Source organism: Anabrus simplex, chromosome 9, assembly GCF_040414725.1.
Source record: "Anabrus simplex isolate iqAnaSimp1 chromosome 9, ASM4041472v1, whole genome shotgun sequence".
NCBI lineage: Eukaryota > Metazoa > Arthropoda > Insecta > Orthoptera > Tettigoniidae > Anabrus > Anabrus simplex.
In genome coordinates this window covers 106,759,076-106,786,261 of record NC_090273.1, presented here as the reverse complement: position 1 = coordinate 106,786,261, position 27,186 = coordinate 106,759,076, and the positions used below count along the sequence as shown (strand labels likewise).

The 27,186-nt window shown below is 41.4% G+C and overlaps 1 protein-coding gene across 1 annotated transcript in view; it reads right to left on the bottom strand.

Moving 5' to 3' along the window:
* The window catches only part of nompC (no mechanoreceptor potential C), a 653,999-nt gene that overhangs the window by 135,709 nt on the left and 491,104 nt on the right, over positions 1-27,186 (bottom strand). The window contains exons 11-15 of the mRNA XM_068229166.1: positions 23,273-23,530; positions 18,908-19,278; positions 13,614-13,860; positions 2,865-3,071; positions 39-183 (exon numbers count right to left, since the gene is read on the bottom strand). Of these exons, the coding sequence (XP_068085267.1) occupies positions 39-183; positions 2,865-3,071; positions 13,614-13,860; positions 18,908-19,278; positions 23,273-23,530 (1,228 nt within the window). The remainder of the gene's footprint in view (positions 1-38; positions 184-2,864; positions 3,072-13,613; positions 13,861-18,907; positions 19,279-23,272; positions 23,531-27,186) is intronic.

Sequence of the window (27,186 nt, the reverse complement as noted above, 5' to 3'; positions counted from 1 at the left end):
ACACACATTTAAAATGAAGAAATTATATATCTACTCACCAGCCTGCCCAAAATATGCGGCAACGTGAAGAGCTGTGACACCCAACTTCTTGCTTGAGATACGTAACGACTGAGAGGTTCTCAGCACTTCAAGTACTTGACCGTGGCCGTTTTGCGCCGCCAAATGGACTGCCGTGAAGCCCGCCTGGAATTATGAGACACACAAGTAACAGATGAATTATTCTGTAATTCTAAGAGGTAATTCCAAGAATTTTAAGGCATACATTAGCGTTTTAGTCAGTGACTTAACGTAAAAAATAAAACATTCATTATATGGTCCAAGATAGTAGCGGCGATTAGGGGGGGGGGGTGTGTGAGGGGGGCAGTTGCCCCCTATTTTGTGGAGTTTTAAAGATTCCATTTTAGCCACCTGACTATTTTTTTTTAAGTTTCGACAGACTAAAGAACCTAAGAGTTATTTAAAAATCGCCTGAAACTAAAACTTATAAAAAAATAATTCGTATAATCCCTGTTGTCGTTTCTGCTAATTCCTTCCTTTAACGTCTTTAATTATTAAGACAAATACTTAACGGAACTACATAATGTCGTTCCTTGCGGCTAACCAATTCATACAGCGCAGCAACGTGTAGAGCGTGCTGCGACGAAGGTCGAAGGTCATGGACACATGTACGATTCACCCTCTTGCCGCGAGCATTCGTCAGTAAAAGTGCCTGTAACTTTGTTAGTGTGTAGTCTAATACGAAATGACATTTTAACAGTATAATCATCCCGAACTTCTATTTAATTGTAATACATCTGTAATTATTGTCCCCTTGGTGAAAGTTGTATTGTATAGTACTAGTATTATACAGTACTATAATACTGTAATGACATGGCGTATGGCTTCTGGTGCAGGGAGTGTCCGAGGACATGTTCGGCTCGCCAAGTGCAGGTCTTTCGATTTAACCCCTGTAGGCGACCTGCGCGTCGTGATGAGGATGAAGTGATGATGAAGACGACGTACACCCAGCCCCCGTGCCAGCGACATTAACCAATTAAGGTTAAAATTCCCGACCCTGCCGGGAATCAAACCCGGGACCCCTATGACCAAAGGCCAGCATGCTAACCATTTAGTCACGGAGTCGGACATTACCGCACTAAAGTTGGTAGACTCAACCTTTACGTCTCTATCGAAATTCGCCCAGAGAGCATTAAAGTGGCTATGTTTTTTCGATTTTTATGCCATACACCACCCTTTCCCCTTCTCTGCTCTAGCCTTCAAACCCGGGTACATTTTGCTGTCTATAAATTTTTGTGCCCCCCCCCCCACTTTTAACTCCCAATCGCCGCTACTGGTCCACCCTGGGTATCTGTATGTGCACCTATCTCCGCAAATCGGCCTGACACCAAGTTGGTAGTCGGCCTTCCCATCATGCCAAACTACATTATCCACGATGTTGAACTCGACTATTCTGAAGATGATCTACTCCACTTCTTCCGCATTAACTGTATCCCAGTTACAAATGTATCTCGGGTACAGGACAACTTTGTCCCAACAAGTCGGGTCCTTATACAACTACCCACAGAAGACACCGCACAGCAATTGATCCAGGACGGTGTGTACATCTCCACCTCCGTGAATCGAGTGGAACCTTGTCCACCGTACTTCCACGACGCTTTTGAGACGCCCGCAACAACAATGTCACCTCCATGGATACCACCCCCACAGACTTCGTCCTCTTCCTACACCACCCTTATCACCACCGCCACCTCTGCTTACACCTCCCCCAACGTTCCTATAACCACCAGAGTTATGTCCCATCCTTCCTCCCTTCTGACGTCCTCTCTCCCCATCCGTCCCACCCCTGATCAACCTACTTCTCAGCATACAACTGTCCAGTTACCCGCCGATGACACCGCCACTTCTCCTCCTGCAGATACAGCACGCCCACCATCGCCGCCACCACCGCACGACTGCACCTGTGTCGTCCGCGGCGTGGACCCACTGATATCAGCAGAAGACATCGCCAATGAGCTCCGCCTGGCAGGATCACCCGTTCGAAGAGCATCCCGGATCTACAACGCATATGGACCCCACATACTTAGTGAGACTACATCTTCCGACTCCCGACAATGCTCAACATCTTATCGCCAATGGTACAGATCTTCACGGCCACCACCACCAGGTCGAACTGTCAAGCTCCCCTCCCCAACTTTTGAACCGCCCTAACACATCCCGTCGCTGTCCCCGGCCAGCTCCTCCTTTCCATCCACCTAGACCACAAAACCGTTCTTACCCTCCCCCACCTAGTTTTTTCTCCAACATCGCCCACACCTGATCTCCTCCGTCTCTTACTCACTTCCTTTGTCAATATTATCTTCTTCTTATATCACATCCTCGCCCTCCATCTTACCCCTAGCACCACGCATACTAACCCTTCATTTCCCCCCTAGTACTCTCTTCTAAATATTCACTCCTTAACCACATCCCCGGTATTTACATCATATCCGCGCACACTTCCTCATTCATTACTTCAACTTACCCTCCTCCTTACACTAATGCTCCTTCCCAAACCAGCCGAAACTCCTGGCCAGAGTGAAGGCGTAACCTTCAAGGTTCAGGGAGGGGAATGAAAACAATAAAAAAACGTACAAAACAGGAAGCCAGCTAGAAACAGTTATGAGTACCAATGGTAAAATAATAGCCTGGTAACATACTGATGAATTACGGAAAATTAACTGGGATTTGTAAATACCTCCAAACCCACTGCCAAAAAGTTTAGAAAAAATATCCGGAAGTCTTATAGCCATAAAAGGACTTCTCACGCTCATATTCTGCAGTTTATGGCTACCAGAGGGTGTAGCAATAGATTTGCTCGTACTCACCTTATTTTCGTCAGTACACGAGGCTCCAGCTCGTACGAGAGCTTTGACCACTTCGGCATGTCCTCCTTCAGCTGCTAGTTGCAGAGGAGTGGCTTCAGTGAGGCGATTTCTCGCCGAGATGACACCTTGTCTGTCGAACTTCATCAGCTCTTCGATGACCCGTATGGAACCCTGCATGGCAGCTATGTGGGCACATGTATTGCCATCCTGAAATGAAAGGAACATGGGTTTAATGTTCGGTAGGTTTCTTAGCAGATATTTATAATCAAAAATACATTTTTATAGAACTGTGTCACAGACGTGTTTTTCATTAGTTATTTCAAAAAAATGTATAATAAGAAATTATCTTATAATTATTCTCAAAGACGCTTACAGACATTTGAAGTGCGTCTGCGCTATGATTTGAATGTATCTTATTGGTATGTTATTTCGCTGGACCAGAGCATCAACTTAGGGGTTCCTTTCGAACCCGAGGCTACTGGGCTGCGAGCATCGGAGTATAAGTCGTGAGTGTATGTTGTATGTGTATGTTGAATGAAAGGTTAATGCTTGTGGCAGCGATGCGCGAGCGAGTGGTTGACTGTTCCAGGAGCTCTGTGTTATTTCAGTGATAAAGTAGTTTTTAATTGTAGAAAGTTACCAAATTTTGTGTGTGTGTGATACATTTAGCTACCCAAATAATTGTGTTTAGTGTTTGTTTGTAGTAATCTGCGATTAGTGGCATTTATTTACAGTTTTCACACTGAGTAGTTCCGTAGGCGTTCACTAGATTACAACCTGTAATTTAGGTTTGCGTGAAAGAAGAAATATCTCTTTCTTTTTAATAGGATTATTGAAATATCAATAGGTTTGTTGATAAAATACTAACGAAGACGGGGTATTAAAAAGAGTCTCAACTTCGGCAGTAGTTATAGTCTATTAGTGGAAGCATTTGACAGGGTATTTCAAATAGCAGTTCAACGGTCCCACCTATCACGAAGGTAATAACTTCTTTAAATAACGCGATACTGTTGTAAATTTTGTTTAAAGAAATGATTTCAACAGAATAGACAGTATTTCATTGGCGAAATAGTTAACAGTCGGAATTGTCATTGATTATTGTCGCTCTTCGTATTTTCTGTGATTTATTATATTTTGCGCACATGTGGTATTAACAATGGATGAGTCTAAAACGGATATAATTGTAAATCAGTTTGAAAAGCCATTTACTGGCCGTTCGTTTGATGATTCAAATAGTTAAAGCCGGGAGACCTCTACCTTCCCTCGTAAATTATTTCTTCTTCTTCTTCTTCTTCTTCTTCTTCTTCTTCTTCTTCTTCTTCTTCTTCTTCCAGGGTTGGTTTTTCCCTCGGACTCAGTGAGGGATCCCTCCTCTACCGCCTCAAGGGCAGTGTACTGGAGCTTCAGACTCTGGGTCGGGGGATACAACTGGGGAGGATGCCCAGTACCTAGCCCAGGCTGCCTCACCTGCTATGCTGAACAGGGGCCTTGCATGGGATGGGAAGATTGGAAGGGATAGACAAGGAAGAGGGAAGGAAGTGGCCGTGGCCTGAAGTTAGGTACCACCACGGCATTTGCCTGGAGGAGAAGTGGGAAACCATGGAAAACCACTTCGAGGATGGCTGAGGTGGGAATCGAACCCACCTCTACTCAGTGGACCTCCCGAGGCTGAGTGGACCCCGTTCCAGCCCTCGTACCACTTTTCAAATTTAGTGGCAGCTAATCACACTAACCACTACACCACAGAGGCGGACCCTCGTAAATTTAAAAACAGAAAACAAGAATTGTGTACGCACGTTCAATCCAGAAACTTACAGTAAAACTGTTTGGCTCGAGTTCACCTACATGTAATTAGGGTGAGTAGAATTGAAATTTACTTAATACATTGTGTTAACTGCATGGTTACTAGTTGCATGCCTCAGTGGAGATTCCAAGATACGCCACTGACTAATGTTAATCTGCATACGTGTTTAACTTTGTTCGTAATCTTTGAGTACCTACCGGTAGTTCTTGCGAATATCTAAATTTAGGCCTAATTGGAATTTTCATTTCTATTTGTGCTTGGTAAGAAGCTATGGTACGTCTGAACGTAGTTTTAACATTATTGTAGTGTAATATAGTAACTTATTAGAAATTAGAGTGCCTATTCTATAATTTTGCGTAGTTTTGCGAATTTCGAACTTTAATGGTAATTTTCTTTTCTGTTTGTGCTTGGTAATAACCTGTTGTAATTAGAATACGTCTGAACGTAGTTTAAAATTATTGTAGTATCTGTACTTAGTCTGAACATAGTTTAAAATTATTGTACCGGTAGTGTATTATAGTATCTTATTAGAAAGCAGTGTATTTATTCTATTACTGTGAAATATTTGTGTAATATAGTAACGTTTCTGTGGTATCTGTAGTACCTCTCTTACTAAAATTCTGTTGTAAATAGGGTAGACATCATTACTGTTAAGAATTGTGTAATTCTTGTGTATTATTCTCTGTTTCCAGTAATTAACAGCAATTTTCATCCTGTTAGCGTGTTGTAGGAATAAAAAACCGTACAATTAAGTAGTATTGTAGTGTAGTAGTAGCCTATATTAATTAACTTACTGTCGTGCGATCTTTGTGAACAAACCTAGACAATAGATCTCTCCTTTCATTTTCATTTTACATATAATAAGTTATCTTATTTTCCTTTTCTTTTCATTATTTAGTAAAGAATGGCTAAGCTGTGCGAGTGTAGGAACTCTGGGTGTGGCCAGGCATTAAGGAGTATGAGGGAGGAGTTGGAGAGCTTGAGGGAGATAATTAGGATTCTCTCAGAGGACAGGAAGAAAAGTAGGACCCCAAACAATGTACAGGATACAGTAGGCGTAATAGAGGGATGGGAAGGAAAGGGGAAAACTGTTGAAGACAGGTGGTCTAATGTTTTAAGGGGAAGGAGATTGCAGGCTAAGGGCTCCATTCAGGATCAAAATTCAGGACAGGTGTCGGTGAGATATCGGCACGAGTCACTGCAGGTAGAACAACCGAGGGAAGATGAGGAACAGAGAACTGTTGCCGAGAAGTGTGGAAGTAGGGGAAAGGGAAGAGGTAGGAATGGGAAATGTGGAGTAGTGGATAGGAAAAGACATGTGGAACAGGGTTATGGGATGAAGAAAAGGGAGAAGGAAGTAGTTTCTGCAGCTGTCAGGAAAGATAGGACTGACCAGGAGGAGAGGGAATCAAATGAGGTGGGTAGGGTTGAGGCTCTGGTCATGAGGGATTCTATCGTTAGACATGTCGGGAAAGTGTGTGGAGGAAAGGGTACCAGGGTAGAGTGTTATCCAGGAATTAGGTTAAGGCAGATGTTGAGGAAAGTAGAAGAGAAGGAGGAGAGAAAGGAGAAGGTGGTCGTGTTTCACGTTGGTACTAACAACGTAAGACAAGCAGGTATAAGTACCAACATAGTTGGGATGTGTGGGATCTGGTAAATGCAGCAAGGGTGAAGTTTAAGGAAGCGGAGTGGAATACTGTGTAGGAGGGATACTGACTGGAAAGTGATTGGGGATTTAAATGAGACTATAGAGTGGGTATGTGGGAAACTGGGAGTGACATTTCTAGATCCTAAAGGGTGGGTAGGAGATAGGGATCTGCCCTCAGATGGCCTTCACTTAAACCGCAGTGGTACATATAAGTTAGGAAATTTGTTTAGAAGGTTAATTGGGAGGTACATTCAGGGAAACAGGGTGGCCTAGAGAGCGGTGTTAAGGGAAGCTGTTTTTGTGGTGATTAAAAATAAATGTGAAAGAAAGGAACAGATTAAAATTAGGACTGTTAGGCAGTACCGTATGGCTGATAAAACAGGCATAAGGGAGTTTTTAATAAGTAACTACGATCGGTGGAAAACGGCAAATAAAAATGTAAACAGACTCTGGAATGGGTTTTAAGCAATTGTTGAGGAATGCGAAAATAGGTTTGTACCTTTAAAGGTGGTAAGGAATGGTAAAGATCCACTATATTATAACAGGGAATTAAAGAGACTAAGAAGGAGGTGCAGGTTGGAAAGAAATAGAGTTAGAAATGGCTTTGGAAGTAAGTAGAAATTGAAGGAACTTACTAGGAAATTGAATCTAGGAAAGAAGTCAGCTAAGGATAACATGATGGCAAGCATAATTGGTGGTCATACAAAATTTAGTGAAAAATGGAAGATTATGTATAGGTATTTTAAGGCAGAATCAGGTTCCAAGGAGGACATTCCAGGAATCATTAATGAACAAGGGGAGTGTGTATGCGAGGATCTTCAAAAGGCAGAAGTATTCAGTCAGCAGTATGTAAAGATTGTTGGTTAAAAGGATAATGTCCAGATAGAGGAGGTGACTAATGCTAAAGAGGTATTAAAATTTACCTATGACAGCAATGACATTTACAGTAAGATACAAAAGTTGAAAACTAGAAAAGCAGTTAGAATTAATAAGGTTTCGGGGGATATACTAAAGATAATGGGTTGGGATATAGTACCATATCTGAATTACTTGTTTGATTATTGTTTGCATGAGGGAACTTTACCAAATGAATGGAAATTTGCTATAGTAGCACCTGTATATAAAGGAAAGGGTGATAGACATAAAGCTGAAAATTACAGGCCAGTCGGCTACGAATCCTATATAGAAGTGAAAGCTGGACCCTGGATCTAAGAACTGAAAAACGTATAGATGCCGTCCTTTGCGCATACCTCGGATATTGAAGCTTTCAAATGTCGAGGTCCTTTATCGGATGAAAAAGCGAGAAGAAATTTTTCTTATTATAAAACAAAGGAAAACACAATACTTAGGGCAAGTTATGAGGGGCGGGTGGTATCAATTATTACAGGTAATTATTGAAGGAAAGATACAAGGGAAACGGTCCGTTGGTAGATGGAGAAATTTATGACTAAATGATATTCGAAGACGGCACAGATGTACATCAGAAGAAACTTTTCATGTTACAATGTCAAGATTGTGGATCGGTGACCTCCGTATAGAGACAGCGTCTTAAGTAGAAGTTCCTAGTACGTTTGTCATTTGCTATTGCGCCCTGGTAGGGGTGTGATAAGCGTCATGCAATTGTAATTATTTATGGAGGAGAATATATTTCATTTTCAGAAGCGAGAAGATCGTATTTTATATATTATAAGTACAGACCAGGCCGAGAGGATGTTGTGAAACATACCCCAGACTGTTGTCTCCACTGAGATTAACAAACACAATGAACGGCAGAATTTTTTTTGCTAGTTGCTTTACGTCGCACCGATTCAGATAGGTCTTATGGCGACGATGGGACAGGATAGGCCAAGGAGTGGGAAGGAATCGGCCGTGGCCTTAATTAAGGTACAGCCCCAGCATTTGCCTGGTGTGAAAATGGGAAACCACGGAAAACCATTTTCAGGGCTGCCGATAGTGGGGTTCGAACCTACTATCTCCCGAATACTGGATACTGGCCGCAATTAAGCGACTGCAGCTATCGAGCTCGGTAACGGCAGAATTAGAATTCTCAGAAATTGTGACGTACGGGAGAGAGAAAGGCACGAGTTGTTGACAAGTTTGCGGAAAGTTTTCATAGCCTCGAGCGAAATAGGTAGTGGCAACAGCGCAAAGAGCCGGGTGCAGATTTCTTAGAAATGATGGCAGGGTATCTCCATGTACTAGCGGGAGTTGAACGCGAGGTTGGCACGTGAAGAAAAAAATATGAGCCTTCCTGGTCCCGTGGTTTATGTGGACCAATAGTAAAATTCATCGACCAGTCGCAGGTACGCCAACTTCGTATTGTAAGAAGCACGAGAAACCTGAACTCCACGGATTAAATTTATAAACGTAAGTGAGTTATACATTCGGAATAAGGTGGAATTTATAAGCCTAACCAAGTAATAAAAGTTATTAAAAATCACTAACTGAGGGAGATTGATTGGCGTAATTCTGAGAATTCATGAATGCTATCCGCTGATTGGTTGGAGGCAAAGGACGCCACAATATAGCGCGAAATCCCAGGCCGGGATACGGCAGCTAAATTCGCAAATATATCCATTACCAGCGAACGATAATAGTTGAGAATTGGTATAGAGCCTTTGAGAACATAATTACATCATTGAATCCCATATTTAAGCCACTGGCCAAGGCGCAAATAGTCTCATGAGGATATCGGGACTGCGCGTCCTAAGATGACCTCCCGTGAACTCGGAAGAGAGGGGATACAAGTATAAATATGAGGCCGTGGACAAGGACTGACAACTACTTCTGACAAAGTGTCGGAGCTGATACCACGCCAGGGGTGCGTAACTTACTTGTGAATATTCCGTGCCGTTACTACGCTAGGGAGAATGTGTAAATGTACTCGTGGAGAAGTGTTCGAAGTATTAGAATGTTACGTAGCACAGTAATTCGTGACGTGTAGTGGTTGATTTTACAGTCGTGAACAGTCTACTAGCAGGAAGAGTTCCAATATTCAGAACTCGTTAAATTAAAACCTACGAATAGGAGTGTGAGATTCTACAAAATAAATTAGGGAGTACGTGGTGTGAGAACGATCACGAGTGTTTGATGTATTTCACCCAGTAAACAGTCGATTATAAACTGATACCTGGTCAGCTGTGTGAACGCGTGACGGAAATTCAAATGCGCGCACGGGCCGTTGTAAAGGGGATCCCGAGGTATCCCATGTTCCTAGTGTCCGGGAAAGGAATGAAGAATGTATATCTACATTAAGTGGGCTATATACAAGGCCGAGAGTGTAAAGTTTGTGAGTAGAATTTAGGGTGGAAATTATTCCAGAGTGCAACAGTTATTTTATTTGTTTTTATTCAAAATGTGTAAAGTTGAAAAGGATCAAGGATTAATTCTTCACGCTGGCATGAATACCAGTAGAATGCAGTGCTAAAAACCGGAGGGGCTAGGCTCCTTGTCTGGTTTTAGCAGACTACAAGGCAGAGATGAGTAACCTTTTGAGATATTTGTAGATTGCTATCGTTAGGGGGAGGAAATCATATTAATTTATCATGTAACTTAATTGTGAAACGAGCCGTTTCCGGCTCGTATAAATTCAAAGATAGATAGACAAAGGGACTAATTAATATGTACATAATTAGATCAAGCACTCATAATTTTGATTATTAAATAGAGTAGAGTAGGGTTTATTTGTTCATTCAAGTGCTTGAGTTGTTTGATATGATATGGAGCACGTTTCACGTAATGTTAATATTCATTTAGAAGTGCTTCCAAATTGTTTTTCCGTTATCGGAACTTTTATAGATTAAATGTCGTATGGCTTTTAGTGCCGGGATATCCCAGGAAGGGTTCGGCTCGCCAGGTGCAGGTCTTTCTATTTGACACCCGTAGGTGACCTGCGCATCGTGATGAGGATGAAATGATGATGAAGACAACACATACACTCAGCCCCCGTGCCATTGGAATTAACCAATTAAGGTTAAAATCCCCGACCCGGCCGGGAATCTAACCCGGGACCGTCTGAACCGAAGGCCAGTACGCTGACCGTTCAGCCAACGAGTCGGACACTTTTATAGATATTAAGGCATGTTGTTAAGATAATCCAGAGGTAGGGTCGCCAAGTTATTTAAATTGTTGTGGGACGGAATTAAGTCCATTGATTTGTTTGTAAATATCGCGAAGTTCGCCAGTAGACGAAATAATAATCTGTACAAGTGTTGAAGTATTACATTAATATTGGGTAATATGTAAAGGCGTGTTTAATAATAATCTTTGAGAATAAAGGCACGGGCCTAGTTGGATAGAATGATTGCAAATTAAAGTAATTTAAATGTGGAGATATTATGTGGCATGAATATTTAATTTGGGCATTGAATCCGATTTTAACACTAATTGTTGATTTAACGTTTTTGGACTCCATAATAATCATAAATAAATTTGGTAGAAACGAGATAGGCATTTTGATAATATGGTCTCGCTATGTTTGAGGCCCAGAGTGATTTGAGCCAAAAGTTGAGATTTGGAGTTTTGTGGGACAGAAATCCGGCCCGAAATGAAAGCGAATTGTACTGATGTTGATGAAGAAATAGATGGATCTTAAGGCCTACATGGAGGTTGTATTTCTATACCGGTGATATGAGTGGCAGAAGAGAGTCCACACACCGAGGGTTAATTAATGAAAATGTTTTGAAGAGTTCCGATGGATAAATGAACTTCAAAATGGAAAAGGAAGGAATAATTTAACACTTGCAGAGATTGGAGGTATTTACCCAACTGCGAGGTGTTATGGGATTTGAGAATATTGTCTTAGGAGCATATGGTCTCCATGAATTAACGACAGTACGAAAATAAGGTTGCGGGTTCGAACACTATTATGTCCCGACCGATGTGAATTCGGATCTTGGTGATTTCTGTTTGGGAGAGAACGTATGTGATGAAATTATAAAGATGGGAAATAAAAATAAAATTTCTTGAGAGAATAATAATATTTATAATAATAATAATAATATTCCAAGTAAATCATGTCTGGATTGACTAGTGCCAAAATAAATCGAAATTGTAAAAGGGGTTATGCGATAAACATTTATAGAGTGGACTACTGTGTAACAAGCGAAATTCATTTTTTAAATTGATAATAATAATAATAATAATAATAATAATAATAATAATAATAATAATAATATTTGAAGTATAAAAAAGGAAGCTACTTTTTTATTTTTATTTTTTTAGTTGAGAATAATAAGAGCGAGAAGTTGAAGCGTTATAGCGAGGATGATTATGGGTTACGATAATCACGATCTCCCCTATTAATAATAATGTTGTTAATAATAATAATGATAATAATAATAGTATTTTTTATTATTTTTATTTTATTTTATTATTTCGGATGCTGATGATGAATGATCCTAGGGAAGTCAGCTGGCGAATTAACGTAATAATGTCAAGTTGCTGTAAATAATAAGTTAATATTTGTAAAATGAAGGCAAATCCCTACATCTGGACCATTTGGTTAGAGTCTCTTTGTCGTTTCCTTCAACTAACGATTAGCATATGTTGGTTAGGAACCCGGGGAGAGTTTGTAGTTTCCCGGGTTGGTCTCATCTCAATCAAAGTGGAGGCGATAACATGGTCCATGTGATCGCGCCCACTTAGCCAACAGGTAATTGGTCCATGACCAATTATGGTCATGGTGTTAACGAAGGTAAATCTGATACCTTCAGATATCAACGGTTCCACCACCCAAATGGAAGGGTGGTCAGAAGTGATAAATATTATGTAATCTATTTCAGAAATAATTTGCCAAATTACCGGCAAATCAAGGGTCAACAGATTTTGTTGTGTGTAAAAATTATTTTGTTTACTTAAATAAAATGCTCCTTTAGCATTTGCAAGGAAACAGTTCCAGGTTCTTGTTCTTGTAGAATAGTAAACCCTCGGTGACCGTTTAAATATCCGTCCCCATTCCTAGGACGGAGCCTTCATAATTTTCCTTTGATCTGAATATATATAATTTGTATGTTTGATGATGAGCCTTAAAGTTAAAGATTAGAGTGTCCCGTTCAACCCTGTAGTACTGATTGGATGGCTCCCTTACATTTAGTTTGAGATCTTATATTTCAAAATATTTTTTTATTTTATTGTGTATTAGTTGCGATAGATTCGGACCGTAACACTCTCTGAGATAAATGCTGGTTGGGACTCAGGCTTTGAGCGGGTACACTATGACTATCAACAAATGTCCGGGATAGATATACGAACGAGTTTGAATTTATTTAAATGAACCAGTATTTAGCCACAGACAGCTATACGTAGCCATGTTTCGCATAGGAGCCATCGGAATATTACAATGTTTGGTTACCAGAAGGTAAAAATAACCAATAAAGACATGGTTTACAAAGAACTATATGTTACCCGTTGCACGAAAAAGGACCTAAAGTCGGATTTTTCATTTTTGAGTTTTTGTAGTTATAAAATTGGTGTAAGATCCTGAGTGTTAAAAAAATAAAAGAGTTCAGCTGCTACTCGCCATTCAGGAAGAGATTGCAATGCCAGTGGAACCTCCTAAAGGACATGTACGACGATGTTTCCTTTGCAGTCGACAGAGTAACAAGAGAACCCGGCAGAACGGCAGTAAGTGCATGAACTGGGTGTGTCCAGAGCACATGAAGAAGGTTTGTCTGAAATGTTCGAGTGTTGAACAAGACTGTAGCTCAGGTTCAGATTAGAGGGCTTCAACTGTGTTGATTTGATTGTATAGGTACAGCCTTGCATAGGATTGGGAAACTGAAAATATTATTTAAAAAATTCTGAACAAATGCTCATCTGTTATCAAATATTTCATGTTTTTACTTCGAGAAATATTGCCAAATTTCTTTAAAATTAAAAAAAAAAATCATGTTTCCAAGCTGTGTCAAAATATTTTATATTTCGTGTACTTGTCTCTGATTAGTATATATATCAACTCCATCCTTCTTATAAATTCGAAAATCGACATTTGAAAACAAAAACAGTTAATAAAATACCCCTTGAAAATTGGACTATGATTGTAATCCACGCCACTATTGGCGTTATATTTTCGAGTCGACCACCGAAGAGTTAAAAATTACCTCAGATTAAATGTTAAACAAAAGAGGTGACAATACAAGATCCTGCCTTCTCTTAAATGAAAAGGGTAATGTTGAGTCAGAAGGTATGAGGTCTACTGTTAAAAGGCGCGCACATTTGCTCTATTTCTCGTGTTAGTATTTGTAGCTGCAAGGAAATTAACATCAGTGGATACTTAACACATGAATGGCAAACAAACCTTGGTGACGTTCATCACAAGAGAAGGCTGTCGTTGTAGGAAGAGTTGAGCCACCTCCGCATAGTTGTTCATGGCAGCAGCGTGGATAGGCTTCTGACCTAGATCGTCCGTGGCGTCGATGTCGGCTCCCAGTTCCAGCAGCAGTCTGCACACCTCCAGCTGACCGGTGCTGGCCGCTAGGTGTAACGGCGTCTGCTTCCGTAGAGTTAACACGTCTATCGATGCGTTGTGATCTTGTACTAAAAATCTGTAGCACAGTTACATTTTACTATGTGCTAATTTGATAGACTTTCAGTTTCCATATTTAAGTTAATAGTGGAACAATTTTGGATGTTATAATTTGGAACTATTACGTAACATAGGACATTACGGGAATTCTGTGGAATTAGCAAAAAAATCACAGTTCTAGCCATTCAGGCAAGCAACTCAATATTGAAAACATCCTAGGGATATGAGCTACGAATTTTAGGTAAATAAAATATAATAAAGTAAGATAATATATTCTTTATTTATTCCTAAAAATTACAATCCTTTTCTTAATCATCCTTATTCGGTCAATTAGATTAGCAATTTGCCTTTTTCTACTACTACGAGCGCTAATGTGAGTCAACGCAGAGTTTCATTTATGCCCTTCTAAATACTGCACATTTGGTGTGGACATATTTCAAAAAATAAAAAAACGCCTGAGGGTATTGAACGAAGGAACACACCGAGCTCGATAGCTGCAGTCGCTTAATTGCGGCCAGTATCCAGTATTCGGGAGATAGTAGGTTCGAACCCCACTGTCGGCAGCCCTGAAGATAGTTTTCCTAGGTTTCCCATTTTCACACCAGGAAAATGCTGGGGCTGTACCTAATTAAGGCCATGGCCGCTTCCTTCCCACTCCTAGCTCCTTCCTGTCCAATCGTCACCATAAGACCTGTCTGTGTCGGTGTGACGTAAAGCAACTTGCAAAAAAAAAAAAGACGGAGCACATAACAGAATGAATTATGTAAATAAGTTAATTTGGCTAGGATTTGAATTAAAAAGAAACCGAGTAAAGAAACAAGCGATTTTAGGCTGTGTTTCCGGAACTGCATTTAGGCCGGAAGTGATTTTTGAAATTTGGTTTTTAGTTTGACTACTAATATGGAATTCGGGCCCTTTAGCCGTTCGGTATAACAGACAATAGACGAAATTGCTTAGTTTTATGTTTTCCGTATTATGGGGACCCCTACTTTGCTAATGAATGTTTTGAACATTAAATGTATGTATGTAATGTTCCACATCACCTCGTAAACCACGGGAGCAATTTCAACCAAACTTGGCACACACATGATTTACTATCTGGATAAAAACAATGTGGGGCTAGGACACCCCTAGCACACCTAGGGGTGGCGGTGGTGACAGAGAGGGGTGACATAAAATAATCTAAAATAGTGTCGAATCCATAGATCTTGGGGTCGCTGAGATGAATAGTGGCAAAAGAGAAAAAATGAAAATAAAGTAAGCACTATTCCAACTTATGAAGAGTAAGGTATATGTTGTCCTAGACCGTATGCCGTACATGTACAGTATAAACCGATTATTCGAGGCTCCGTGTTGACCGAGGTGCTCGTTTCGTCGACGATTAATTAGAACAGAAATACGCAATAGTGAATACATCCTTCCACATAGATTTGGCATCAGGAAAGGCATCATACCGTAAAACAGGGCCAAATAAACAAATGTGTGACAGTTCGCACTCGCAATCCTACCAGGGTTTGAAGTAGAAGAAAAAGAAGAAGAAGAAGAAGAACTGCATAAAATGCGCTTCCATTTTCTGCAGAGTACTTCTGCCCCTCTATTTTAATCTGAGGGCAACACTAATTTGCAGCACGTACAACTGACAACAGATTTTGCTTCGGCAGAGATCGGAGCTCTTCGTGGATCTTTGCACTTAAATACACAACTATGCGTTGCTTTGTTTACCTGAGCAGTTATGAGTCGTATCTAGACAGACAGACAGACAGACAGACAGACAGACAGACAGACAGACAGACGCGCGCGCGCGCTTTTTGTTGCTGTATTTTAATTTTTCATTCCGTACCCTGAAGGAGAAAAGCGGTCCACCTACAGGGTAATGCCCTCTCACTGGCCAGTATAAGAGTGGTGATTTGAGGTGTGGTGAAGGGTGACAAGAGATCGCATGTGGCCTACAATAGGAACAGTCCCGACATTTGCCCGAGATGAGAATGGGAAACAGAAAACCATTCTCAGGACAGCCGACGGTGGGGCCAGCCCACACACCTTCCGAATTCAGAGTTCGGCTCTCTCTCTCTCTCTTTTTCTCTCTCAAGCCGCACTGGTCGCTGCGTTGTTTGTTTGTTTGTTTGTTTATTTTTTTATTGCTTTCGTTCCTCGCTCTGAAAGGGTCGCAGGGCAACACCCTCTCTCTGGTGGGCGATATTGTTCTGTGGTTTGTGATTTGTTACGAAGTTGAGTGGCAAACGTAAGATAATAGTAGTTTCTTTGAAAAAAAAAGACTAAGTACCTATATCTGCAACATTAAAAGAAACATTTTGACAGATAGGGCTGGAAGGAGGAGCGTTACACGAACCATTGCACGTTGTTGCCACATTCCTGCACTACTTTCTCCTTCCCTTCACTTCCGGATCTCTTGTTCGTTCGCTTAGACCGCTGTGTTCTGTTGTATGTAACGTAACTCAGAAGTGAGAGCTTTGGCAACTCTAAGCAACACGAGCCGGCCAGCGGCTTAGCTCCATGACAACCGCAGTGGGCCCGTCCACGTTTCCATGACAACCATACCCCCTACTTCCTTCTACCCACCCAGGTAGGCAGTTAAATGGACCGCACACTAAGAACTGTCAGAATGCATCTTTAGGTACTGTACGCGAATCGCCAGTAACGGGACGATTAAAAACGCGCAAGCTGATTTTGATGTGGGAGAAATTACCGTGGGAGATTGGAGACGGAATGAAGACTTTGGGAATCGACCATCTCAGAGCTTAGCCTACAAGAATACAAAGCCTGCTCACTCGCAGTGCTCTCTTCAGAAACAGTGTCCGCCTGGCAGTGCGCGTCTTGACCGCTGCAGCGCTAGTATACCACCTCACATCAGCACTCGGTAGCATTGGTAACGGGAGTTAAAACCAGCACAAACTTATCTCTACACTATACTTCCTGTATATTATATACGTTACTGAGCAGAATGAAGTAGAAAATAATAAATGTTCACCTTTTACCCCTAGGAGTTCAATTCAGCTGTGGATTTTCATATCAGATAACACATAACTGTCGATATTTATGTCTGGCATTTAAAAGTATATAAGGGCTCAACTAGATATTTTTACTACCGCACCGTAGATTTTCAGTGAAAAGGAACGACTTTAACTATTTTCCTTGATATTTTCTTCTCATAAATTGTTTTTCTTCTCGAGAAGTACTCTCGGCGGTACTCATCTGTCATGCCATTAGCGTAGTTAGTGTCAGAGGGGTGCAGAAACTGCTGCAGTATTATTCTGCTTAGTTCCTCAAGATGATAACTTTTACCACACTGTAGAATAGGATTTTTAGCAACACATGGCAACAGTATTTCGGTTAATGTTTGTGCTATTTTTGGACTGCCCAGCGTTACCGATAAAATTTCGTCCCTTACTTGCCCCAGTTTCATCAGCAGTGAAACAAAACTTGGCTTTGGATACCTGAGACGTGAGACCACCACTGTCTTTGATTTTTATTAATGACGTTAGTGGAGATGGACTCTGGATAGTACTCATTTTATCAACACACTCTTGACATGGCATGTGGTCTTCGACAACTCTTACCAAATGCCCTCCAATATATACCATTGCAGCACTCGACGGAGCGGTCACTAGGGTTCCATAACTTATCCTTGGTGCCACTTACACAACAGTATAGGGGAATTATTATCATCAGAACAGGAGCAATAATAATAAGTAACCTAATTTTTGCCGACACATTGTCTGCGTATTTACTGCACCATACCTTGTCTGGTTATTTCTTTAATCCATAATTCCCTAGTTGGCTCTTAGCAACGGAATTCATGGAAACTAGTTCCAGAAACTTTATTTCTAAAGCCTTGTTTACAAAACTGAACGCAGCACTACACCAGTGTAATATGATTGACGTATTTTAACAATGCATTTTTTCCATTTGGTCAGTGTGTGAATTAAGCCGAAAGTGTCAGGTTCCAATTCATCCTCAATTTACAAGAGTTTACCCGTTTCACATCGGATGGTAAAATTATATTCTGCGACGTTTGCAGCAAGAGGTGAGTGAAACTTGTTTTATATTTCCCCCTAATGAATTATTATCAATTTAGCAAAATCAACATGGTGTTTTAAATAATGCATATTAAGATACGTAGAACTGCAGCTGCATAAAAATATTGTAGAGCCTATTTGAGAGTCTGTTTTAGGCAGCTAAAATAACATTTTAACACCTAAAAATCCGAGGTCTAGTAATCACTGTATCAACAAACACAAACACCAGTCCCCGAGCCAGAAGAATTAAGTAGAGGTGATTATAATCACCCATTCGGCCGGCAATCGAATCCGAGACCTTCTGAACCGAAGGCCTCAAGGCTGACCATTCAGCCAAGGATTCGTACAAAACGAAATCATTATTGAGTTTCATTATTTCTATGGATATTAACATTCAACTTTCGTAGTAAATGTTACCAGTAAGCATACAACGTGTAGAAATACCGCCAACCGAGGTGTTCATGTGAGGTTGAATTGCATCGCCTCTAGCGGCAAATATAGCATCCACAGGGCGGACAGCTATGAGTGGCTATTGGGCAGGCTTTGTATTCCTTGTAGGCTAAGCTCAGAGTGACTACTATGATGAAGGTTCTAGCCAGTGCAAGATTTGCTTTGGTTCAGACGGTGGCGTAATATAGCAGCAAGTAAAAAGGGTAACAAGTTCAAACAGCAATACAGGACTTTCTTTGCGAAGAAAGTTTAACTTGATTTAAAACTGTTATTAGCATCTATTCTTAAGTATTGTTTGTATCATTTTCATCTTTATAAGACAAGTTGATGATGATGATGATGATGATTCTTATTGTTTAAAAGTGACCTAACATCTAAGGTCATCGGCCCCAAGACAAGTTGAATTAATTAAATGTTTACATTACCCCAGGTGTAGCAATTTTGTCGTTTCTAACCTAAAACCACGATTTGCTACACATTGCATCTTATCCGAATTTCTTTGCTATCCGAGCTACGGTATCCTCGGTCCTAGTTACCTCGCATAAGTGGGTTTGTACTGTAGCTGTAGAGAATACTTACTTGACGAGATGGGCGTAGCCGTTCATGGCAGCCAGATGAAGAGCAGTCCGGCCCACGCGAGACTTGCTGTTGATGAATGCCTTGTGTGTGAGAAGCGCGTCACACACTTGCAGGTACCCTTTGTCTGCCGCTAAATGCAGGGCGGAGCGGCCCTCATTGTCGAACACGTCTACCCTAGCGTGGTTGGCTAGCAACGTGTTGATCAGCTCCATGTGGCCGCGGTGACACGCTATGAGAAGTGGAGTCCAACCCACCACATTCTGTCTGTTGAGGGCTTTCTGCACTTCTGTCTGGGTCATGTGCGACAGCATCTCCATCAAGATGTCGTTGTTACCCGCCAGGGCACAGTAATGGAAGGCCGTTTCTTGATTCTAAAACATAATTCAAGACTCAGAAGATCACGATTGATTTATGGTTCAGCATGAGATGTACAGGGTGAGCAAAATAAAACTGGTCCATAAAATCTTTCTAAGAGTGTCGCGCAATTGACCATTGTTAATGAACAGGAGAACAGTATATTATAGGAAATACTTAAAACTGTGATTTCGATGGACCAATCGCTTACTCACATGTCTGTGCGCATCTCCCGCAGGCTCTGTCCCGAGTACGTCGATGTGTCATTACGTGTGAGTGAGAAGAACAGACGTGTTAAGTGACCAGTTGAATGCAACACAAAATGGTGCTCACGATAAAACAGCCCGTGTTCATTGTCGAGTACTCGTTGGATGTACGGTCAGTGTACTGGCCTTCGGTTCAGAGGGTCCCGGGTTCGATTCCCGGCCGGGTCGGGGAATTTTAACCTTAATTGGTTAATTCCAATGGCACGGGGGCTGGGTGTATGTATTGTCTTCATCATCATTTCATCCTCATCACGACGCGCAGGTTGCCTACGGGAGTCAAATAGAAAGACCTGCACCTGGCGAGCCGAACCCGTCCTGGGTTATCCCGGCACTAAAAGCCATACGACATTTCATTTTCATTGTCGACTGTTATGCGAAACAGGATTCGTGGAAAATCTGCGCGGAACTGTTTGAGCAAGAGTTGAAGACTGGAAGTGTTTTGGCAAAGCCTCCAGCAAAGACTGCAATGTAAAACTTAATGGCAAAATGGCGTGAAACAGGCTCTATAGAAAATAAATACCGTAACTATCCGAAAAGAGTTCAAAAACCATAAAACATTGCTGCATCTATATCGTTTAATTTACTGTTTGCATGTGTTAAAGCGTCCAGACGACCAGGCGGGTTGGCCGTGCGGTCAGGGTCGCATGGCTGTGACCTTGCATGCGGGAGATAGTGGGTTTGAATCCCACTGTCGGCAGCCCTGAGGATGGTTTTCCGTGGTTTCCCATTTTCACACCAGGCACATGTTGGGGCTGTACCTTAATTAAGGCCATGGCTGCTTCCTTCCAACTCCTAGGCCTTTCCTATCCCATCGTCGCCCTAAGACATACCTGTGTCGGTGCGACGTAAAGCCACTAGCAAAAAACGCGTCCAGACGAACCGTCGCGAAATGAGCATGCAGGAGATGCGCATGCGCAGACACACGACAGCAACCAATTGGTGCATCGAAATCACGGTTTCCAGCATTTCCTGTAATGGGCAGTTCTCCTGTTGTCTTAACAAGGGAAAATTCCGCATCAGTCATATAAATATTTTTTTGGTCCAGTTTTAATTTGCCCATCCGGTTTGAGCATTGAGTTTATGCTACCCTTGTTCTTATTGGGCAAAGAAAAAGAATGACTACTAAAGACGGGAGAAATGAGAGATTAGCTAAGTCTAGACAAGAGTTAATCACTTACTTGTGGACGTGGGCAAAAAATACATCCATGGTATCCCTTACCTTTCGTAATGGGGGCTTAACCTTAGGGTTTAACAAATTGAGAGCGCGGGTTGGCGACCACGGGGCTGTAGCTTAGTCTGGAATTGTTTCCGGGCTCCTCATTTTCACCTTTCCTCTACGACCACCCATGGTCAGCTCAGGGTTGCGAAGCCTAGGAGTGTAATTTTCACGACCTGCGAGGCTCGGTTTCTTAACTTTTTGGAAGATTGGAATCCCTCCCCCGTTTTTCGGTTTTGATTAGTGTTAAAAGAGGATGATTGCCCAGTTGTGCTTACTCTTAACGCAATAATCACCACCACTACAATATCAAGGAAGATCATCCAAAATGTCTGATAAAAGTTTTTTGTTGCTTCCCACCACTTCAACACGGGGTAGTCAAGTTATGGCACGTGTAAGTGTGAACAATTATGAAAGCTGGGAAAGAATGTTTGGGGAAAATGACGTTTACCCCACCCTATATAACGAAACCAATGAAAAATTAATATTGAACTGACATTTGCAGCCACTAAAGAAGCTGCGTATTGTATGTGATCACCTTAAAATCTTGCACTTCCATTTCGAAGTGCTTCCTGTCAAAATCCACTTTGAATTAGTTTCAGGAACATGCGCCATGGATTGTAAAGTGATTTTCCTCTTTCTCAGTCCAAACCTATGAAACGGTACAGTGGTATCATGCAGTAATTCTGTTCACGACCTGTCTCCAGGAGTCTCTGTTTCGGGCATAGTAACTTGCTTGCTGTAGGATTATCCTCGTCCGTCTCTTGATGTAGTCCACCTATTGCGATGATGCACGCCCTTGCGAATTCGGTCGTCGAAATCTACCTTCTGTGATGAATATTTTCATTGCCTCTGATCTACTGGCAATGCGGTCAAGGTACCAGAGTTATTTTTGGTTGATAAGGGTTGACAGTCTTATTCTGATGTCTTCTTCTTTCAGGATCAATTCATTAGTGTGGTGTGCCTTCCGAAGTATTCAGACCAACATTTATAGCACCAAGTTTCAAGAGCGTTAATTCTCCGAAGATCAGCCGTTTTCATCGTCCATCTTCCTGCCTAATAAGCAGCGCTGTAGTACCAAGATTCTCACAGGGTATACTCTAAGTCGGGGCATGACCAATCCTGAATGCCAGACCAACCTGGCTTTTAAAATTAGTGGGTTACAGCTAGTTAAAAAAACCGTCCCTCAATTTTGCATAAATAGAAGACATTTTTGATGACAAAGATGGCATCCACATTTTAATGCACTAGTTTGACAATTTTAATTTTCTTACACAGTAATTTTCTACTGGACCTACTTCTAACTATTTATTAAAAACCAACCTAAGGTGTCTTTTTTGATTTGCGATCACACTTTTCACCGGAACTCTCTAACTGGTGTATGTTGCAGTACGATAGTTTTAAAGCCACGTCTTCATATATTTGCCAGGCTTAAATCGCTCAACTGGTGAGGCATTTGAATGTATGAGCATAAGACTGGAGACGTAAGCAACGATCGGGGTGACCTCAAATTAGTTATGGCTGATAATGTTATTAACGAGCTAACCTTCGATGTTCACGATTACAAGCGTAGCTGAAGATTTGAAACTCACTGACAAAATGGCGAAATTAAAAGGAAATGGAACCAAAGTAGACGGTATACGCAAGAAATCAGAAGGCATACTCGAATGCAGGGCCTCTCAAACGCCCTAAATCTAACGCATGCAAACTGAGGCGCAGAGGTCCTGTGCACAGTGTGTCGGTCCCACTGGGCTCGGCTCGGACCAACGCTTCGCCTCTGGGCTACTCGGCTAAGCTCGGCTCAACTCAGCTCAGATTTGGAGTGCTACGGAGCAAGTGAGGAAGAGGGAGACAGGCGGAGCGAGCGAGACAGGCGTGGGGAAAGAGAGAGTAAGCGCTATTGCTCCAAATCGAGGAGTGGAGGTCTGCACTCTGGTCAACCAAGCGAGGTCGTCTTTTGTACCGTGCACAGTGCATGCACTCTGAGAGGCCCTGCTCTAATGAGTGGAGTCGGGCAGAGGGCATATGTCGTGTATCCACGACTACAGTCCTCTGCATAGGTCACATTAGGGAAGATTGGAGTTCACAGTAGGATAATTTTAGTCTTTGTACTGATGAATGGGAGTAAGTTTTGATGCCGAAACTTTCGCGTGGCAGGTTCGATCCTGGCTCAGTCCGGTGATATTTGAAGGTGCTCAAATATGTCAGCCTCGTGGCGGTGAATTTAATGGAACGTAAAATAACTCCTGCGGGACTAAATTCTGGTACCTCGGCATTTCAGAAAACAGCAAAATTAGTTAGTAGGACGTAAAGCAAATAACATTCTTATTCGAAATGAGTCTACGGATCTCACAGTCTCCGATATTGGAGACATCAGATCTCAGGTACTCGATGCTATTGATGCGCTCGTAATCGGCAATTCTTGTGTAAAAACGCTATAGTTATCCTAAATATGTCACTATTTGAGAAGGACAAAACATACAAGAATGTAAAACTATTTTGGGATCTCAATACACAAGTCTTACTCACTTGTTTGGTACTTTGCGAGACATCCACCCCATTCTCGAAGAGAAGGCGGATGACTTCCTTGTCTGACATGGGGATTTCTACCTCCGCCTTGGATACCTGGCAGGCGTAATGGAGCGAGTTCGCTCCGTCCTCGTTGACTGCGTTGACGTACGCCGTGGCCACTTCGGGGCCCTGACGTTCTCGGACGAAGCTGATGAGAAGTCGAACAACATCAGCCTTACAGCTACGACAGGCCAAGTGAAGAGGGGTCTCACCAACCTGTATCACACACAAGACAAGCATTACCGATTTGTTAACAGCACAGTGATAAATCTGGTGCACTGTGAATGTTGTGTCTCTTTGTGGTAAAATAGGTGAACTTAAGAACTTACTTTGGAGGTGGAAATGAATTCGAGGTTCAGATGTTAACAGTGGGGCTAATAGGTCAGTGATCGTACCTCACGAGTAAGTTAATGGAATATAAAGCAGTGTAGAAAGTGTTAGAACCATTGGTGAATGGTGATTATGTGCAGAATCGAAAATGTTCGAAGTGGAATTAGTAGACAAGTACACCAAGAAAAAAAAATGTGAAGAATACTTCCGAGTATATACACAGTGTTTCAGGAATGTGTTGAGAGGCTGTAGTATGGGGTGTTTCGAGTAACAAAAGGTCACAGAAACATGGATCCAGCATACAATGTATTTGGAATTACAGCTGATTGATTGTATGATAGGCATAAGGACAACATACAAATGACTTATTGATGCCATCATAGTTCACATACCTTCGTCCATTAGACTTTTGTCTTTGAGGATGGATAAAAAGCGAAGTCTAAAAAGTAAACAAGTTCGACGAATTGGTCGCTCGCTTTATGCATAAAAGAAGAGAAATGAAGATATTTTTGTTTTAAATTTAACTTTACGTCGCACCGAACCAGATAGGTCTTATGGCGACAATGGGATAGGAAAGGGCTAGGAGTAGGAAGGAAGTGGCCGTGGCCTTAATTAAGGTACAGCCCCAGCCAGCATTTGCCTGGTGTGAAAATGGAGAGCTGAAGAGTACAGTACATTGAAGTCTGTGGTAGAAATTTCCAACATCTACTGTTAAAGGACGTAGAATTGTGCTTTTGTGTCTTCAATGTTTTTTGTGCTCTTACGCGTACCATAATAAGCTGTAATTTCATATGCACGGGAGACGTGTATACATGATCTTTTGTACTTGAAATATTCCATACTACTACCCCTATAAATCATTAAAAGTCCTCCTGAAACAGGAATAATGTCCATTGTGAATTAAAAGGGTATATACCTGTGAAATTAACATTTTAGAATAGCAGCGAATTGTAGTAAAATTAAGAACTTGTTCATCGCTCTGGATATATTATTCTGTATTTTTAGGGAACTATTTGTCGGAGAAGTGATTCACTTGTGTACCCATTTCGAAATCTTAAATGCATTGCAGAAGCAGAACTTATTATATGAAAAGGTTTCCGAGACTGGGGTTGATTTACTAAGAAGACGCAGAGTGCGCCACCTAAGGTCTTTGACATCTATGACATAGATAAAAATTTCATAATGTTCCGTATTGAACTGTATGACAGTTAAATTGAAATAAGAAATAAAATGGTTCAACCTATGCAATACAACTAAATAAGAAATGTAGTGTTACATTCTTATTTGATTAAAAGCGGTACCGGTTTCGACCGGCAATCTGGGTCAGCATCAGCCGATTAAAAATACAAAAACAATGCATAGGAAAAGAAGAAATTAAAGGCAATATAAGGCAATAAGGATTAGCTCTGTGCGATTTTAAATCATATAAATGACTGATCTTCAACTTCTTCTGGTTTTTATGATTTGAAAACGCACAGTGCTAATCCTTATTGTCTTATATTGCCTCTTCAACTGCTTTTAAAATACTTATCCTTTAATTTCTTCTTTTCCTATGCATTGTTTTTGTATTTTTAATCGGCTGATGATGACCCAGATTGGTGGTCGAAACCGGTACCGCTTTTAATCAAATAAGAATGTAACACTACATTTCTTATTTAATTGTATTGAATAGGTTGAACCATTGTATTTCTTATTTCAATTTAATCTATGACATAGGGTGTCAAGATATTTTACAACCTTCAAATATAGACAACCTGGGATATAATCAAACCCAGAAACTTTAGATTATCAATTGGATACTCAACCTCTGAAACATCAAGCTTGCCAATTACAGTATATTGTCCAGATCTCGCGTTCGACTTCCGGTCCGGTGGGGATTGTAGCTGTTTCTGGTTAATTTCTCTGGCTTGGAACTGGGTATTTATGCTTATCTTAATGCATACATTCACACGCAACTCACGACCAACCACACCACATAGAGTTCATGCCAGAAAGGGCATCTGGCCGTAAGACTGGACCAAGTCCACACGCGATAAAGTTTGCAATCGTAACCCCACCAGGGTATGGAAGAAGATTAAGAATAAGAAGAACAATTATCATTCCTGAACTTCTGCAGTGTCATGACAATCATACTTGACACTCTTCTTGAAACTTCTTGATTTCTTCGGGTCTAAGTAATGCGCCCTGGTGGGGGTGTGATAAGCGTCATGCAATTATAATTATGATGAATTATTGAGGAAAATATATTTCATTTTCAGAATAAATAGTATCTTACTGTACATACAGTAAGAACAGGCCAGGCCGAGATGGCAGGTTTCACCATATCACAGACTGTTGTCTCCATTGAGATTAACATACACAATGAGTGACAGAATTAGATTTCTCAGAAATTGTGACAACGAGGAAAGAGAGAGGATAACTTGTTGCCAAAGTTTTCATAGCCCCGGGCAGTCTTGGTAGTAGCAACAGCGCAGAGAGCCGAGTGCAAATTTCTGAGAAATGACGTTGGGGTATCTCCATGTAACTAGCGGGAGTTGAACGCGGGGTTGGCACTGGAAGAAAAAAATATGAGCCTTCCCGGTCACGTGGTTTAGGTGGACCAATGGAAAAATTCACTTGACCAAAGCAAGGCGACAACTTCGTATTGTAAGAAGCACTAGCGAGGCTAACTCCGTGGATTAAACTGATAGAAGGAAGTGAAGTATCGATTCAGAATAAAGTGGAAATTAGGAGCCTTACTATACCATAAAACTTATAAAAAGTTAATAATTGCGGGAGATTGCATGTTGTAATTCTGAGAATTCATGGACGCTATTCGTTGATTGGCTGAAGGCAAAGGAAACCACAAAAGAGCGCGAAACCCCCAGCCGGGATACGGCAGCTAAATTCGAGAATATATCCATTACCAGCGAACGATAATAGTTGAGAATTGGTATAGAGCATTTGAGAACATAATTACATCATTGGATCATATATTAAAGCCACGGGCCAAACCGCAAAGTGTCGTATGAAGATATCGGGACTGCGCGTCCGAAGATGAACTCCGTTGAACTCGGAAGAGAGGAGATACAAGTATAAATATGAAGTCGTGGACAAGGACTGACAACTACTTCTGACAAAGTGTTCGGGCGGATACCACGCTAGGGGTGCGTGACAACTTCTGATATTTTGTTCGAGCCGTGATTACGCCAGAGGTGCGAGTGTGTACTTACTCGTGGAGTAGGGTTCGAAGTATTATATTGTTACATAGTACAGTGATTCATGACGTGATGTAGCTCATATTACAGTCTTGAGCAGTATACTAGTACGAAGTGTTTCAAATAGACAGGACTCAGTAAAGCATAACTTACGGAGTGTGAGATTCTACCAACCGATTAGGAAGTGCGTTACATGAGAACGGTCACGAGTGTTTATGTCACCTAGTAAACAGTCGATTCTAAACTGATACCTGGTCAGCTACACGAACGTGAGACGGGAAATTCAAGTGCGCGCACGGGCCGTTGTAAAGGGAAACCCGAGGTATCCCATGTTCCTAGTGTCCG